Source organism: Pseudophryne corroboree, chromosome 4 (genome assembly GCF_028390025.1).
Source record: "Pseudophryne corroboree isolate aPseCor3 chromosome 4, aPseCor3.hap2, whole genome shotgun sequence".
Classification (NCBI taxonomy): Eukaryota; Metazoa; Chordata; class Amphibia; order Anura; family Myobatrachidae; genus Pseudophryne; species Pseudophryne corroboree.
In genome coordinates this window covers 32,375,165-32,387,848 of record NC_086447.1, presented here as the reverse complement: position 1 = coordinate 32,387,848, position 12,684 = coordinate 32,375,165, and the positions used below count along the sequence as shown (strand labels likewise).

The following is a 12,684-nucleotide window of genomic DNA, read 5'->3' as shown; positions in this document are numbered from 1 at the left end:
ATAAGCAGCAGATTACACAGAGGAGCGTCACTCGCCAGTCTGTAGTACATGCATTGCTTCATTATTCTTTATTACGGAAATCTCTGCTAGGACCTAGGTGGATGGAAAGGACAAGAGAAGCCCACCCTGGTTTTAACAACTGACATTATTATAGCAGTCTAGAATGATGAGTATTGAGCTCTTCTTCTGATCCACAGTTTAGGAAAGTCTAACAGGTTCCAGGACTCCCATGACTGAGGAGGGTGATGGTGGTAGAGGGATATCATGGTGGTATGGATATGACTGCTGGGAGGGTGGTGGTGGTAGAGGGATATGGTGGTACTGATGTGACTGCTGGGAGGATGGTGATGGTGGTAGAGGGATATCATGGTAGTACTGATATGACTGCTGGGAGGGTGGTGGTGGTAGAGGGATATCATGGTAGTACAGATATGACTGTTGGGAGGGTGGTGGTGGTAGAGGGTTATCATGGTGGTACAGATATGACTGCTGGGAGGGTGGTGGTGGTAGAGGGATATCATGGTGGTACAGATATGATTGCTGGGAGGGTGGTGGTGGTAGAGGGATATCATGGTGGTACAGATATGACTGCTGGGAGGATGGTGATGGTGGTAGAGGGATATCATGGTAGTACTGATATGACTGCTGGGACAGTGGTGGTGGTAGAGGGATATCATGGTGGTACTGATATGACTGCTGGGAGGATAGTGATGGTGGTAGAGGGATGATATGGTGCTACAGATATGACTTGGGAGGGTGGTGGTGGTAGAGGGATATCATGGTAGTACAGATATGACTGCTGGGAGGATAGTGATGGTGGTAGAGGGATGATATGGTGCTACAGATATGACTTGGGAGGGTGGTGGTGGTAGAGGGATATCATGGTAGTACAGATATGACTGCTGGGAGGATAGTGATGGTGGTAGAGGGATATCATGGTGCTACAGATATGACTGTTGGGAGGGTGGTGGTGGTAGAGGGATATCATGGTGGTACAGATATGACTGTTGGGAGGGTGGTGGTGGTAGAGGGATATCATGGTGGTACTGATGTGACTGCTGGGAGGATAGTGATGGTGGTAGAGGGATATCATGGTGCTACAGATATGACTGTTGGGAGGGTGGTGGTGGTAGAGAGATATCATGGTGGTACAGATATGACTGCTGGGAGGGGGTGGTGGTAGAGGGATATGGTGGTACTGATGTGACTGCTGGGAGGATGGTGATGGTGGTAGAGGGATATCATGGTGGTACAGATATGACTGCTGGGAGGGTGATGGTGGTAGAGGGATATCATGGTGGTACTGGTATGACTGCTGGGAGGATGGTGATGGTGGTAGAGGGATATCATGATGGTACTGGTATGACTGCTGGGAGGATGATGATGGTGGTAGAGGGATATCATGGTGCTACAGATATGACTGTTGGGAGGGTGGTGGTGGTAGAGGGATATCATGGTAGTACAGATATGACTGTTGGGAGGGTGGTGGTGGTAGAGGGATATCATGGTGGTACAGATATCACTGCTTGGAGGGTGGTGGTCGTAGAGGGATATCATGGTGGTACAGATATGACTGCTGGGAGAGTGGTGGTCGTAGAAGGATATCATGGTGGTACTGATATGACTGCTGGGAGGGTGGTGGTGGTAGAGGGTTATCATGGTGGTACTGATATGACTGCTGGGAGGGTGATGGTGGTAGTGGGATATCATGGTGGTACAGATATGACTGCTGGGATGGTGGTGGTGGTAGGGGAACATCATGGTGCTTCAGATATTACTGCTGGGAGGGTGGTGGTATAGAGATATCATAGTGGTACAGATATGACTGCTGGGAGGGTGGTGGTCATAGAGGGGTATCATGGTAGTACTGATATGACTGCTGGAAGCGTGGTGGTAGTAGAAGGATATGGTGATATTGATATGACTGCTGGAAGGGTGGGGTTATCATGGTGGTACTGATATGACTGCTGGGAGGGTGGAGGTAGTAGAAGGATATGGTGATATTGATATGACTGCTGGAAGGGTGGGGTTATCATGGTGGTACTGACATGACTGCTGGGAGGGTGGTGGTGGTAGAGGGATATCATGGTAGTACAGATATGACTGTTGGGAGGGTGGTGGTAGTAGAGGGATATCATGGTGATATTGATATGACTGCTGGGAGGGTGGGGTTATCATGGTGGTACTGATATGACTGCTGGGAGGATGGTGATGGTGGTAGAGGGTTATCATGGTGGTACTGATATGACTGCTGGGAGGGTGGTGGTGGTAGAGGATATCATGGTGGTACAGATATGACTGCTGGGATGGTGGTGGTGGTAGGCTAACATCATGGTGCTTCAGATATTACTGCTGGGAGGGTGGTGGTATAGAGATATCATAGTGGTACAGATATGACTGCTGGGAGGGTGGTGGTCATAGAGGGGTATCATGGTATTACTGATATGACTGCTGGAAGCGTGGTGGTAGAGGGATATCATGGTGGTACTGATATGACTGCTGGGAGGGTGGTGGTAGAGGGTTTTCATGATAGTACTGATATGACTGCTGGGAGAGTGGTGGTGGTAGAGTGATATCGTGGTGGTACTGATATGACTGCTGGGAGAGTGGTGGTGGTAGAGGGATATGGTGGTACTGATGTCACTACTGGGAGGGTGGTGGTGGTAGAAGGATATCATGGTGGTACTTGTATGACTGCTGAGAGGGCGATGGTGGTAGAGGGATATCATGGTGGTACAGATATGACTGCTGGGAGGGTGGTGGTGGTAGAGGGATGTCATGGTGGTACAGATATGACTGCTGGGAGAGTGGTGGTGGTAGAGGGATATCATGGTGGTACTGATATGACTGCTGGGAGGTGGTGGTGGTAGAAGGATATCATGGTGGTACATATATGACTGCTGGGAGGTGGTGGTGGTAGAGGGATATCATGGTGGTACAGATATGACTGTTGGGAGGGTGGTGGTGGTAGAGGGATATCGTGGTAGTACTGATATGACTGCTGGAAGGGTGGTGGTAGAGGGTTATCATGGTGGTACAGATATGACTGCTGGGAGGGTGGTGGTGGTAGAGGGATATCATGGTGGTACATATATGACTGCTGGGAGGTGGTGGTGGTAGAGGGATATCATGGTGGTACAGATATGACTGTTGGGAGGGTGGTGGTGGTAGAGGGATATCGTGGTAGTACTGATATGAATGCTGGGAGGGTGGTGGTAGAGGGTTATCATGGTGGTACAGATATGACTGCATGGAGGGTGGTGGTGGTAGAGGGATATCATGGTGGTACTGATATGACTGCTGGGAGGTGGTGGTGGTAGAGGGATATGGTGGTACTGATGTGACTGCTGGAAGGGTGGTGGTAGAGGGATATCATGGTGGTACAGATATGACTGCTGGGAGGGTGGTGGTCGTAGAGGGATATTGTGGTAGTACTGATATGACTGCTGGAAGGGTGGTGGTAGAGGGTTATCATGGTGGTACAGATATGACTGCTTGGAGGGTGGTGGTGGTAGAGGGATATCATGGTGGTACTGATATGAATGCTGGGAGGGTGGTGGTAGTAGAGGGATATCATGGTGGTACTGATATGACTGCTGGGAGGGTGGTGGTGGTAGAGGGATATGGTGGTACAGATATGACTGCTATGAGGTGGTGGTGGTAGTGGGATATCATGGTGGTACAGATATGACTGCTGGGATGGTGGTGGTGGTAGGGGACATCATGGTGCTTCAGATATGACTGCTGGGAGGGTGGTGGTGGTGGTAGAGAGATATCATGGTGGTACAGATGTGACTGCTGGGAGGGTGGTGGTGGTAGAGGGATATCATGGTAGTACTGATATGACTGCTGGAAGCGTGGTGGTAGAGGGTTATCATGGGGGTACTGATATGACTGCCTGGAGGGTGGTGGTAGTAGAGGGACATCATGGTGATATTGATATGACTGCTGGGAGGGTGGTGGTCATAGAGGTATATCATGGTAGTACTGATATGACTGCTGGAAGCGTGGTGGTAGAGGGTTATCATGGTGGTACTGATATGACTGCTGTGAGGTGGTAGTGGGATATCATGGTGGTACTGATATGACTGCTGGGAGGGTGGTGATGGTGGTAGAGGGATATCATGGTGGTACTGATGTCACTGCTGGGAGGGCGGTGGTGGTAGAGGGATATCATGGTGGTACAGATATGACTGCTGTGAGGTGTTAGTGGGATATCATGGTGGTACAGATATGACTGCTGGGAGGATAGTGATGGTGGTAGAGGGATATCATGGTGGTACAGATATGACTGCTGGGAGGACAGTGGTGGTGGTAGAGGGATATCATGGTAGTACTGATATGACTGCTGGGAGGATAGTGGTGGTGGTAGAGGGATATCATGGTGGTACAGATATGACTGTTGGGAGGGTGGTGGTGGTAGAGGGATATCATGGTGGTACTGACTGTTTGGACTTTGGAGGGTGGCGGATGTAATGCGTGTTTCTACTACTAATAACTGCATAATGCTAAATTTTAGGGGCACAGAATTTTGATGTCATTCGGCTGTCTACATACCGGACAGCGTGCAAGCTAAGATTTGTACAGAAACGTTGCAACCGTAAGTATATTCATATAATGTACTGAACATGATTAAGTGTTGCAAGCATTTGTGTCTCTGTGTACAGCTGATAGCTGCTACACTGCATTGCAGTGTAGTATGTAAGGGTAGGGATTCTGCATATGTTACCTCTTAGTCCTCTAGGTCAGTGTATGAGGTGTCCTATGGGCAGATATCACCTATTGGTCCTCCAGGTCAGTGTTGGAGGTGTCCTATGGGTAAATGTCACCTCTTGGTCTTCCAGGTCAGTGTAGGAGGTGTCCTATGGGCAGATGTCACCTCTTAGTCCTCCAGGTCAGTGTTGGAGGTGTCCTATGGGTAAATGTCACCTCTTGGTCTTCCAGGTCAGTGTAGGAGGTGTCCTATGGGCAGATGTCGCCTATTGGTCCTCCAGGTCAGTGTAGGAGGTGTTCTATGGGCAGATGTCACCTCTTAGTTCTCCAGGTCAGTGTAGGAGGTGTCCTGTGACCGGAGGGTCTCGTACGAAAGACCTCACCGATTTCGTGTCCCGTCCCCAGTACACAGATTGGAAGTTTAGGTCACACGGGACCTGACCACATAGGGGATTCCCGCTTACCGTCCTGTTACTGACTCCACCCACTGCGCTGTGGGTGGGTTTATGCTGCCACCACCAAACTCCTAACCTGCCGTGGCGTTTGGAACCACGGTTCTGCTCTGTATGTGCCGACACGCTGCCCTACCACACCTGTGTGGTATTGACGAATCCCCACTAGTCCTCTACCGGTAGCTGGCGGAAGACGGAGACGTTGGGGTGCTCCCTGGACAGCCGGAGAATGGGGCTATGTTTTGCATAGGCCTGCAGGTCACAAGATGAAGCGTCGTCTTTAGCTAGAAGATTTTTATTTGCCCAAATACAGCCTTCAAAAAGGCTGAGCAATACAGCAAGATGTTACAGCAGACTCAAAATGGTATAATGCACTCTGGATGCTCGCAGGCCTCCTTTTTATGTCAATTTTCCGCACAGTACCACAGGGGGGTAAGCCCTCCCTGTCTTCTCCAACCAATCAGGTTATCGCACAAAATATAAATAAATACAAGTTACATCTCAAAAGTTAAGAATTAGATAAAGCAATGTTCTGCTCCTCTTCATATATAACCAAACCAGTGGCTTTCCCAAACACAATCTGATTACCATGTTCCTGTCTCTTTCACACATGTAAATATAACTTGAATTTCAATTGCATTCACCCTCTCACACATAGACAACGTTCTTATACTGTAAATTAAACATAATCTGCATCACACATAATGCAGCCTAAGAAATCTTACATCAAACTGTTGTTACACGAAACCCACTAGTTTGCATTTGTAAAACACAATCTGATTAACATGTTCCTGTCTCTCTAACATCTCCATGCAAACCCAGTTCACACAATATTCAGAGAAGACAGCAAACAAATCCTTTCACCTGCATGTGTCTATTAAGTTAAGTCCAGTACCCACGGGCCGATGCAGGAGAGATGTGTGCTGAGCGAACCGCTCAGCACACATCTCTCCTGCCGCTCAGCACAGCGCGATCTGTGCTGAGCGTGCGGGGGGAGACGGGGGGGCCGCTCATTTCACCCAGCGGGTGAAGTGAGCGACCCGCTAGATTGGCCTGCATGAAGGCCAATCTAGCAGCAGCGATAGCGATGTGCGGGGCCGCCCATCGCTATTGCTGAGGGGGCTACACACGGAGCGATCATGCTGATATTCTAAGCAATCTAGTCAGATTGCTTAGAATATCGCTCCGTGAGTACCCCCCTTTACACAGAGACACATCTCAATCTCAAAGAATGGCTTGTCCATACACCCCTTTCCAGGTGCCAGGGTCATCAGCATCTCAATTCCTAGGTGAGAAGCTTCCAAGGCCATTTGTCCTCAAACGTAAATGCATTTTAAAACCAACACAGCTTACACATTCCTTCTAAGTGCAGGCATTTGCTGCATTGTAAATGTGCAATCCTACAACTGTGCCTATTGCCTTAAATATAACATTGGTGAAAACACAGTATTAAATATATTTTGAAATACCCGGTGCCTAGCACCCACAATACATTCAAAGATGGCGCCTAGCACCAATGCACAGTTTAAAAGTGGCGCCAAGCGCCCATTGTCCTTGAATATGGCGCCGGGCACTGAGGGTTAACCCCTTCAGTGCCGTGGCCGCCATTAACCATGTGGCTGAGGGCTCTCTCCAGCCACATGTCCTATGGGCAGATGTCACCTCTTAGTCCTCCAGGTCAGTGTAGGAGGTGTCCTATGGGCAGATGTCACCTCTTAGTCCTCCAGGAAAGTGTAGGAGGCAATCTATGGGCAGATGTCACCTCTTAGTCCTCCAGGTCAGTGTAGGAGGTGTCCTATGGGCAGATGTCACCTCTTAGTCCTCCAGGAAAGTGTAGGAGGCAATCTATGGGCAGATGTCACCTCTTAGTCTGCCAGGTCAGTGTAGGAGATGATTTATGAGCAGATGTCAACTCTTAGTCCTCCAGGAAAGTGTAGGAGGCAATCTATGGGCAGATGTCACCTCTTAGTCCTCCAGGTCAGTGTAGGAGGTATCCTATGGGCAGATGTCACCTCTTAGTCCTCCAGGAAAGTGTAGGAGGCAATCTATGGGCAGATGTCACCTCTTAGTCTGCCAGGTCAGTGTAGGAGATGATTTATGAGCAGATGTCAACTCTTAGTCCACCAGGTCAGTGTATAACACGAGACTGCCATGTTATGTTAATTATGGCAAAGGCAGTAACTGTCTTTACTGTCTGTCTGTAACATCCCATATTGGAGCTGTGCATCTAGCTTTTACAGTTCTTTGCTGAGGGAAGCTAATAGGCCCTACACACTGGCCGATTTTCTGAAAGATATGAACGATCTCGTTCATAAATGAACGAGAACTCGTTCATATCTTTCAGTGTGGAGACTCCAGCGATGAACGATTCGCGTCCCCGCGCTCGTTCATCGCTGGTCTCCCGTCGGCTGTGCATGCAGGCCAATATGGACGATCTCGTCCATATTTGCCTGCACTTCAATGCAGCCGCGTGACGGGGGGAGTGAAGAAACTTCACTCCCCCCGTCACTGCCCCCCCGCCGCCGGGTCGCTCGTCGGCCGTATCGGACGTCGGGCACCTCGGCGGCGCATCTGGAAATGTGTAGGGCCCTTAAGATCTATCCATGGGATTCCACCCCTCTCTGTAGCACCTGTCTCCTGTCATCCTCTGCGTGGCCGCGTTAAACCAGTCACTAGATAGATGCGGTATCTCCAGCTAGTGACAGAGCATGCAGTCTTCCAGCAGTGGCCACGTTATACCAGTTACTAGATAGAGGAGGTATCTCCAGCTGGTGACAGGGCATGCAGAGTCTTCCAGCAGTGGCCACGTTATACCAGTCACTATATAGAGGCAGTATCTCCAGCTAGTGACAGAGCATGCAGAGTCTTCCAGCAGTGGCCACGTTATACAAGTCACTAGATAGAGGAGGTATCTCCAGCTGGTGACAGGGCATGCAGAGTCTTCCAGCAGTGGCCACGTTATACCAGTTACTAGATAGAGGAGGTATCTCCAGCTAGTGACAGAGCATGCAGAGTCTTCCAGCAGTGTCCACGTTATACCAGTCACTCTATAGAGGCAGTATCTCCAGCTAGTGACAGAGCATGCAGAGTCTTCCAGCAGTGGCCACGTTATACAAGTCACTAGATAGAGGAGGTATCTCCAGCTGGTGACAGGGCATGCAGAGTCTTCCAGCAGTGGCCACGTTATACCAGTTACTAGATAGAGGAGGTATCTCCAGCTAGTGACAGAGCATGCAGAGTCTTCCAGCAGTGTCCACGTTATACCAGTCACTATATAGAGGCAGTATCTCCAGCTAGTGACAGAGCATGCAGAGTCATAGAAACATAGAAACATAGAATTTGACGGCAGATAAGAACCACTTGGCCCATCTAGTCTGCCCCTTTTTTATTTTATCCTTTAGGCAATCTCAACCCTTTTTTAACCTTGATTCTTTGTAAGGATATTCATATGCCTGTCCCAAGCATGTTTAAATTGCCCTACAGTCTTAGCCTCTACCACCTCTGATGGGAGGCTATTCCACTTATCCACTACCCTTTCTGTGAAGTAATTTTTCCTTAAATTTCCCCTGAACCTCCCCCCCCTCCAGTCTCAATGTATGCCCTCGAGTTCTAATACTTCTTTTCCTTTGAAGAATGTTTCCCTCCTGAACTTTGTTAAGACCCTTTATATATTTGAAAGTTTCTATCATGTCTCCCCTTTCCCTTCTCTCCTCCAAACTATACATGTTAAGATCTTTTAGCCTTTCCGGGTAAGTTTTGTGATGTAGGCCATGCACCATTTTAGTTGCCCTTCTTTGTACACTCTCTAATGTATTTATATCCTTCTGGAGATATGGTCTCCAGAACTGGACACAGTATTCCAGATGGGGCCGTACCAATGACCTATACAGTGGCATTATCACTTCTTTTTTCCTGCTACTGATTCCTCTCCCTATGCAACCAAGCATCTGACTTGCCTTTCTCATGTCTTCCAGCAGTGGCCACGTTATACAAGTCACTAGATAGAGGAGGTATCTCCAGCTGGTGACAGGGCATGCAGAGTCTTCCAGCAGTGGCCACGTTATACAAGTCACTAGATAGAGGAGGTATCTCCAGCTGGTGACAGGGCATGCAGAGTCTACCAGCAGTGGCCACGTTATACAAGTCACTAGATAGAGGAGGTATCTCCAGCTGGTGACAGAGCATGCAGAGTCTTCCAGCAGTGGCCATGTTATACAAGTCACTAGATAGAGGAGGTATCTCCAGCTGGTGACAGGGCATGCAGAGTCTTCCAGCAGTGGCCACGTTATACCAGTCACTAGATAGAGGAGGTATCTCCAGCTGGTGACAGGGCATGCAGAGTCTACCAGCAGTGGCCATGTTATACAAGTCACTAGATAGAGGAGGTATCTCCAGCTGGTGACAGAGCATGCAGAGTCTTCCAGCAGTGGCCACGTTATACCAGTCACTAGATAGAGGAGGTATCTCCAGCTGGTGACAGGGCATGCAGAGTCTTCCAGCAGTGGCCATGTTATACAAGTCACTAGATAGAGGAGGTATCTCCAGCTGGTTACAGGGCATGCAGAGTCTTCCAGCAGTGGCCATGTAATACCAGTTACTAGATAGAGGAGGTATCTCCAGCTAATGACAGAGCATGCAGTCTTCCAGCAGTGGCCACATTATACCAGTTACTAGATAGAGGAGGTATCTCCAGCTAGTGACAGAGCATTCAGAGTCTTCCAGCAGTGGCCACATTATACCAGTTACTAGATAGAGGAGGTATCTCCAGTTATTTACAGGGCATGCAGAGTCTTCCAGCAGTGGCCACGTTATACCAGTCACTAGATAGAGGAGGTATCTCCAGCTATTTACAGGGCATGCAGAGTCTTCCAGCAGTGGCCGCGTTATACCAGTTACTAGATAAAGGAGGTATCTCCAGCTGGTGACAGTGCATGTAGAGTCTTCTAGTAGCAGTGGCCACATTATACCAGTTACTAGATAAAGGAGGTATCTCCAGCTATTTACAGGGCATGCAGAGTCTTCCAGCAGTGGCCACATTATACCAGTCACTAGATAGAAGAGGTATCTGCAGCTGGTGACAGAGCATGCAGAGTCTTCCAGCAGTGGCCACGTTATACCAGTCACTAGATAGAGGAGGTATCTCCAGCTGGTGACCGTGCATGCAGAGTCTTCTAGTAGCAGTGGCCACATTATACCAGTCACTAGATAGAGGAGGTATCTCCAGCTATTTACAGGGCATGCAGAGTCTTCCAGCAGTGGCCACGTTATACCAGTTACTAGATAGAAGAGGTATCTGCAGCTGGTGACAGAGCATGCAGAGTCTTCCAGCAGTGGCCACGTTATACCAGTGACTAGGTAGAGGAGGTATCTTCAGCTGGTGACAGGGCATGCAGAGTCTTCCAGCAGTGGCCACGTTATACCAGTCACTAGATAGAGGAGGTATCTCCAGCTGGTGACAGGGCATGCAGAGTCTTCCAGCAGTGGCCACGTTATACCAGTTACTAGATAAAGGAGGTATCTCCAGCTGGTGACAGAGCATGCAGAGTCTTCCAGCAGTGGCCACGTTATACCAGTCACTAGATAGAGGAGGTATCTCCAGCTGGTGACAGGGCATGCAGAGTCTTCCAGCAGTGGCCATGTTATACAAGTCACTAGATAGAGGAGGTATCTCCAGCTGGTGACAGGGCATGCAGAGTCTTCCAGCAGTGGCCATGTAATACCAGTTACTAGATAGAGGAGGTATCTCCAGCTAATGACAGAGCATGCAGTCTTCCAGCAGTGGCCACATTATACCAGTTACTAGATAGAGGAGGTATCTCCAGCTAGTGACAGAGCATGCAGAGTCTTCCAGCAGTGGCCACATTATACCAGTTACTAGATAAAGGAGGTATCTCCAGCTAACGACAGAGCATGCAGTCTTCCAGCAGTGGCCACATTATACCAGTTACTAGATAGAGGAGGTATCTCCAGCTAGTGACAGAGCATGCAGAGTCTTCCAGCAGTGGCCACATTATACCAGTTACTAGATAGAGGAGGTATCTCCAGCTAGTGACAGAGCATGCAGAGTCTTCCAGCAGTGGCCACATTATACCAGTTACTAGATAGAGGAGGTATCTCCAGTTATTTACAGAGCATGCAGAGTCTTCCAGCAGTGGCCACGTTATACCAGTCACTAGATAGAGGAGGTATCTCCAGCTATTTACAGGGCATGCAGAGTCTTCCAGCAGTGGCCGCGTTATACCAGTTACTAGATAAAGGAGGTATCTCCAGCTGGTGACAGTGCATGCAGAGTCTTCTAGTAGCAGTGGCCACATTATACCAGTTACTAGATAAAGGAGGTATCTCCAGCTATTTACAGGGCATGCAGAGTCTTCCAGCAGTGGCCACGTTATACCAGTCACTAGATAGAAGAGGTATCTGCAGCTGGTGACAGAGCATGCAGAGTCTTCCAGCAGTGGCCACGTTATACCAGTCACTAGATAGAGGAGGTATCTCCAGCTGGTGACAGTGCATGCAGAGTCTTCTAGTAGCAGTGGCCACATTATACCAGTCACTAGATAGAGGAGGTATCTCCAGCTATTTACAGGGCATGCAGAGTCTTCCAGCAGTGGCCACGTTATACCAGTCACTAGATAGAAGAGGTATCTGCAGCTGGTGACAGAGCATGCAGAGTCTTCCAGCAGTGGCCACGTTATACCAGTCACTAGATAGAGGAGGTATCTCCAGCTGGTGACAGGGCATGCAGAGTCTTCCAGCAGTGGCCGCGTTATACCAGTCACTAGGTAGAGGAGGTATCTCCAGCTATTTACAGGGCATGCAGAGTCTTCCAGCAGTGGCCACGTTATACCAGTCACTAGATAGAGGAGGTATCTCCAGCTGGTGACAGGGCATGCAGAGTCTTCCAGCAGTGGCCACGTTATACCAGTTACTAGATAAAGGAGGTATCTCCAGCTGGTGACAGAGCATGCAGAGTCTTCTAGTAGCAGTGGCCACATTATACCAGTTACTAGATAAAGGAGGTATCTCCAGCTATTTACAGGGCATGCAGAGTCTTCCAGCAGTGGCCACGTTATACCAGTCACTAGATAGAAGAGGTATCTGCAGCTGGTGACAGAGCATGCAGAGTCTTCCAGCAGTGGCCACGTTATACCAGTCACTAGATAGAGGAGGTATCTCCAGCTGGTGACAGTGCATGCAGAGTCTTCTAGTAGCAGTGGCCACATTATACCAGTCACTAGATAGAGGAGGTATCTCCAGCTATTTACAGGGCATGCAGAGTCTTCCAGCAGTGGCCACGTTATACCAGTCACTAGATAGAAGAGGTATCTGCAGCTGGTGACAGAGCATGCAGAGTCTTCCAGCAGTGGCCACGTTATACCAGTCACTAGATAGAGGAGGTATCTCCAGCTGGTGACAGGGCATGCAGAGTCTTCCAGCAGTGGCCGCGTTATACCAGTCACTAGGTAGAGGAGGTATCTCCAGCTATTTACAGGGCATGCAGAGTCTTCCAGCAGTGGCC

At 49.1% G+C, this 12,684-nt stretch overlaps 1 protein-coding gene across 1 annotated transcript in view; it reads left to right on the top strand.

The window, feature by feature from the left end:
• Positions 1 to 12,684, top strand: part of DTNB (dystrobrevin beta) — a 258,375-nt gene that overhangs the window by 30,211 nt on the left and 215,480 nt on the right. Inside the window, exon 3 of the mRNA XM_063919158.1 lies at positions 4,520 to 4,600. Coding sequence (XP_063775228.1) covers positions 4,520 to 4,600 — 81 coding nt within the window. The remainder of the gene's footprint in view (positions 1 to 4,519; positions 4,601 to 12,684) is intronic.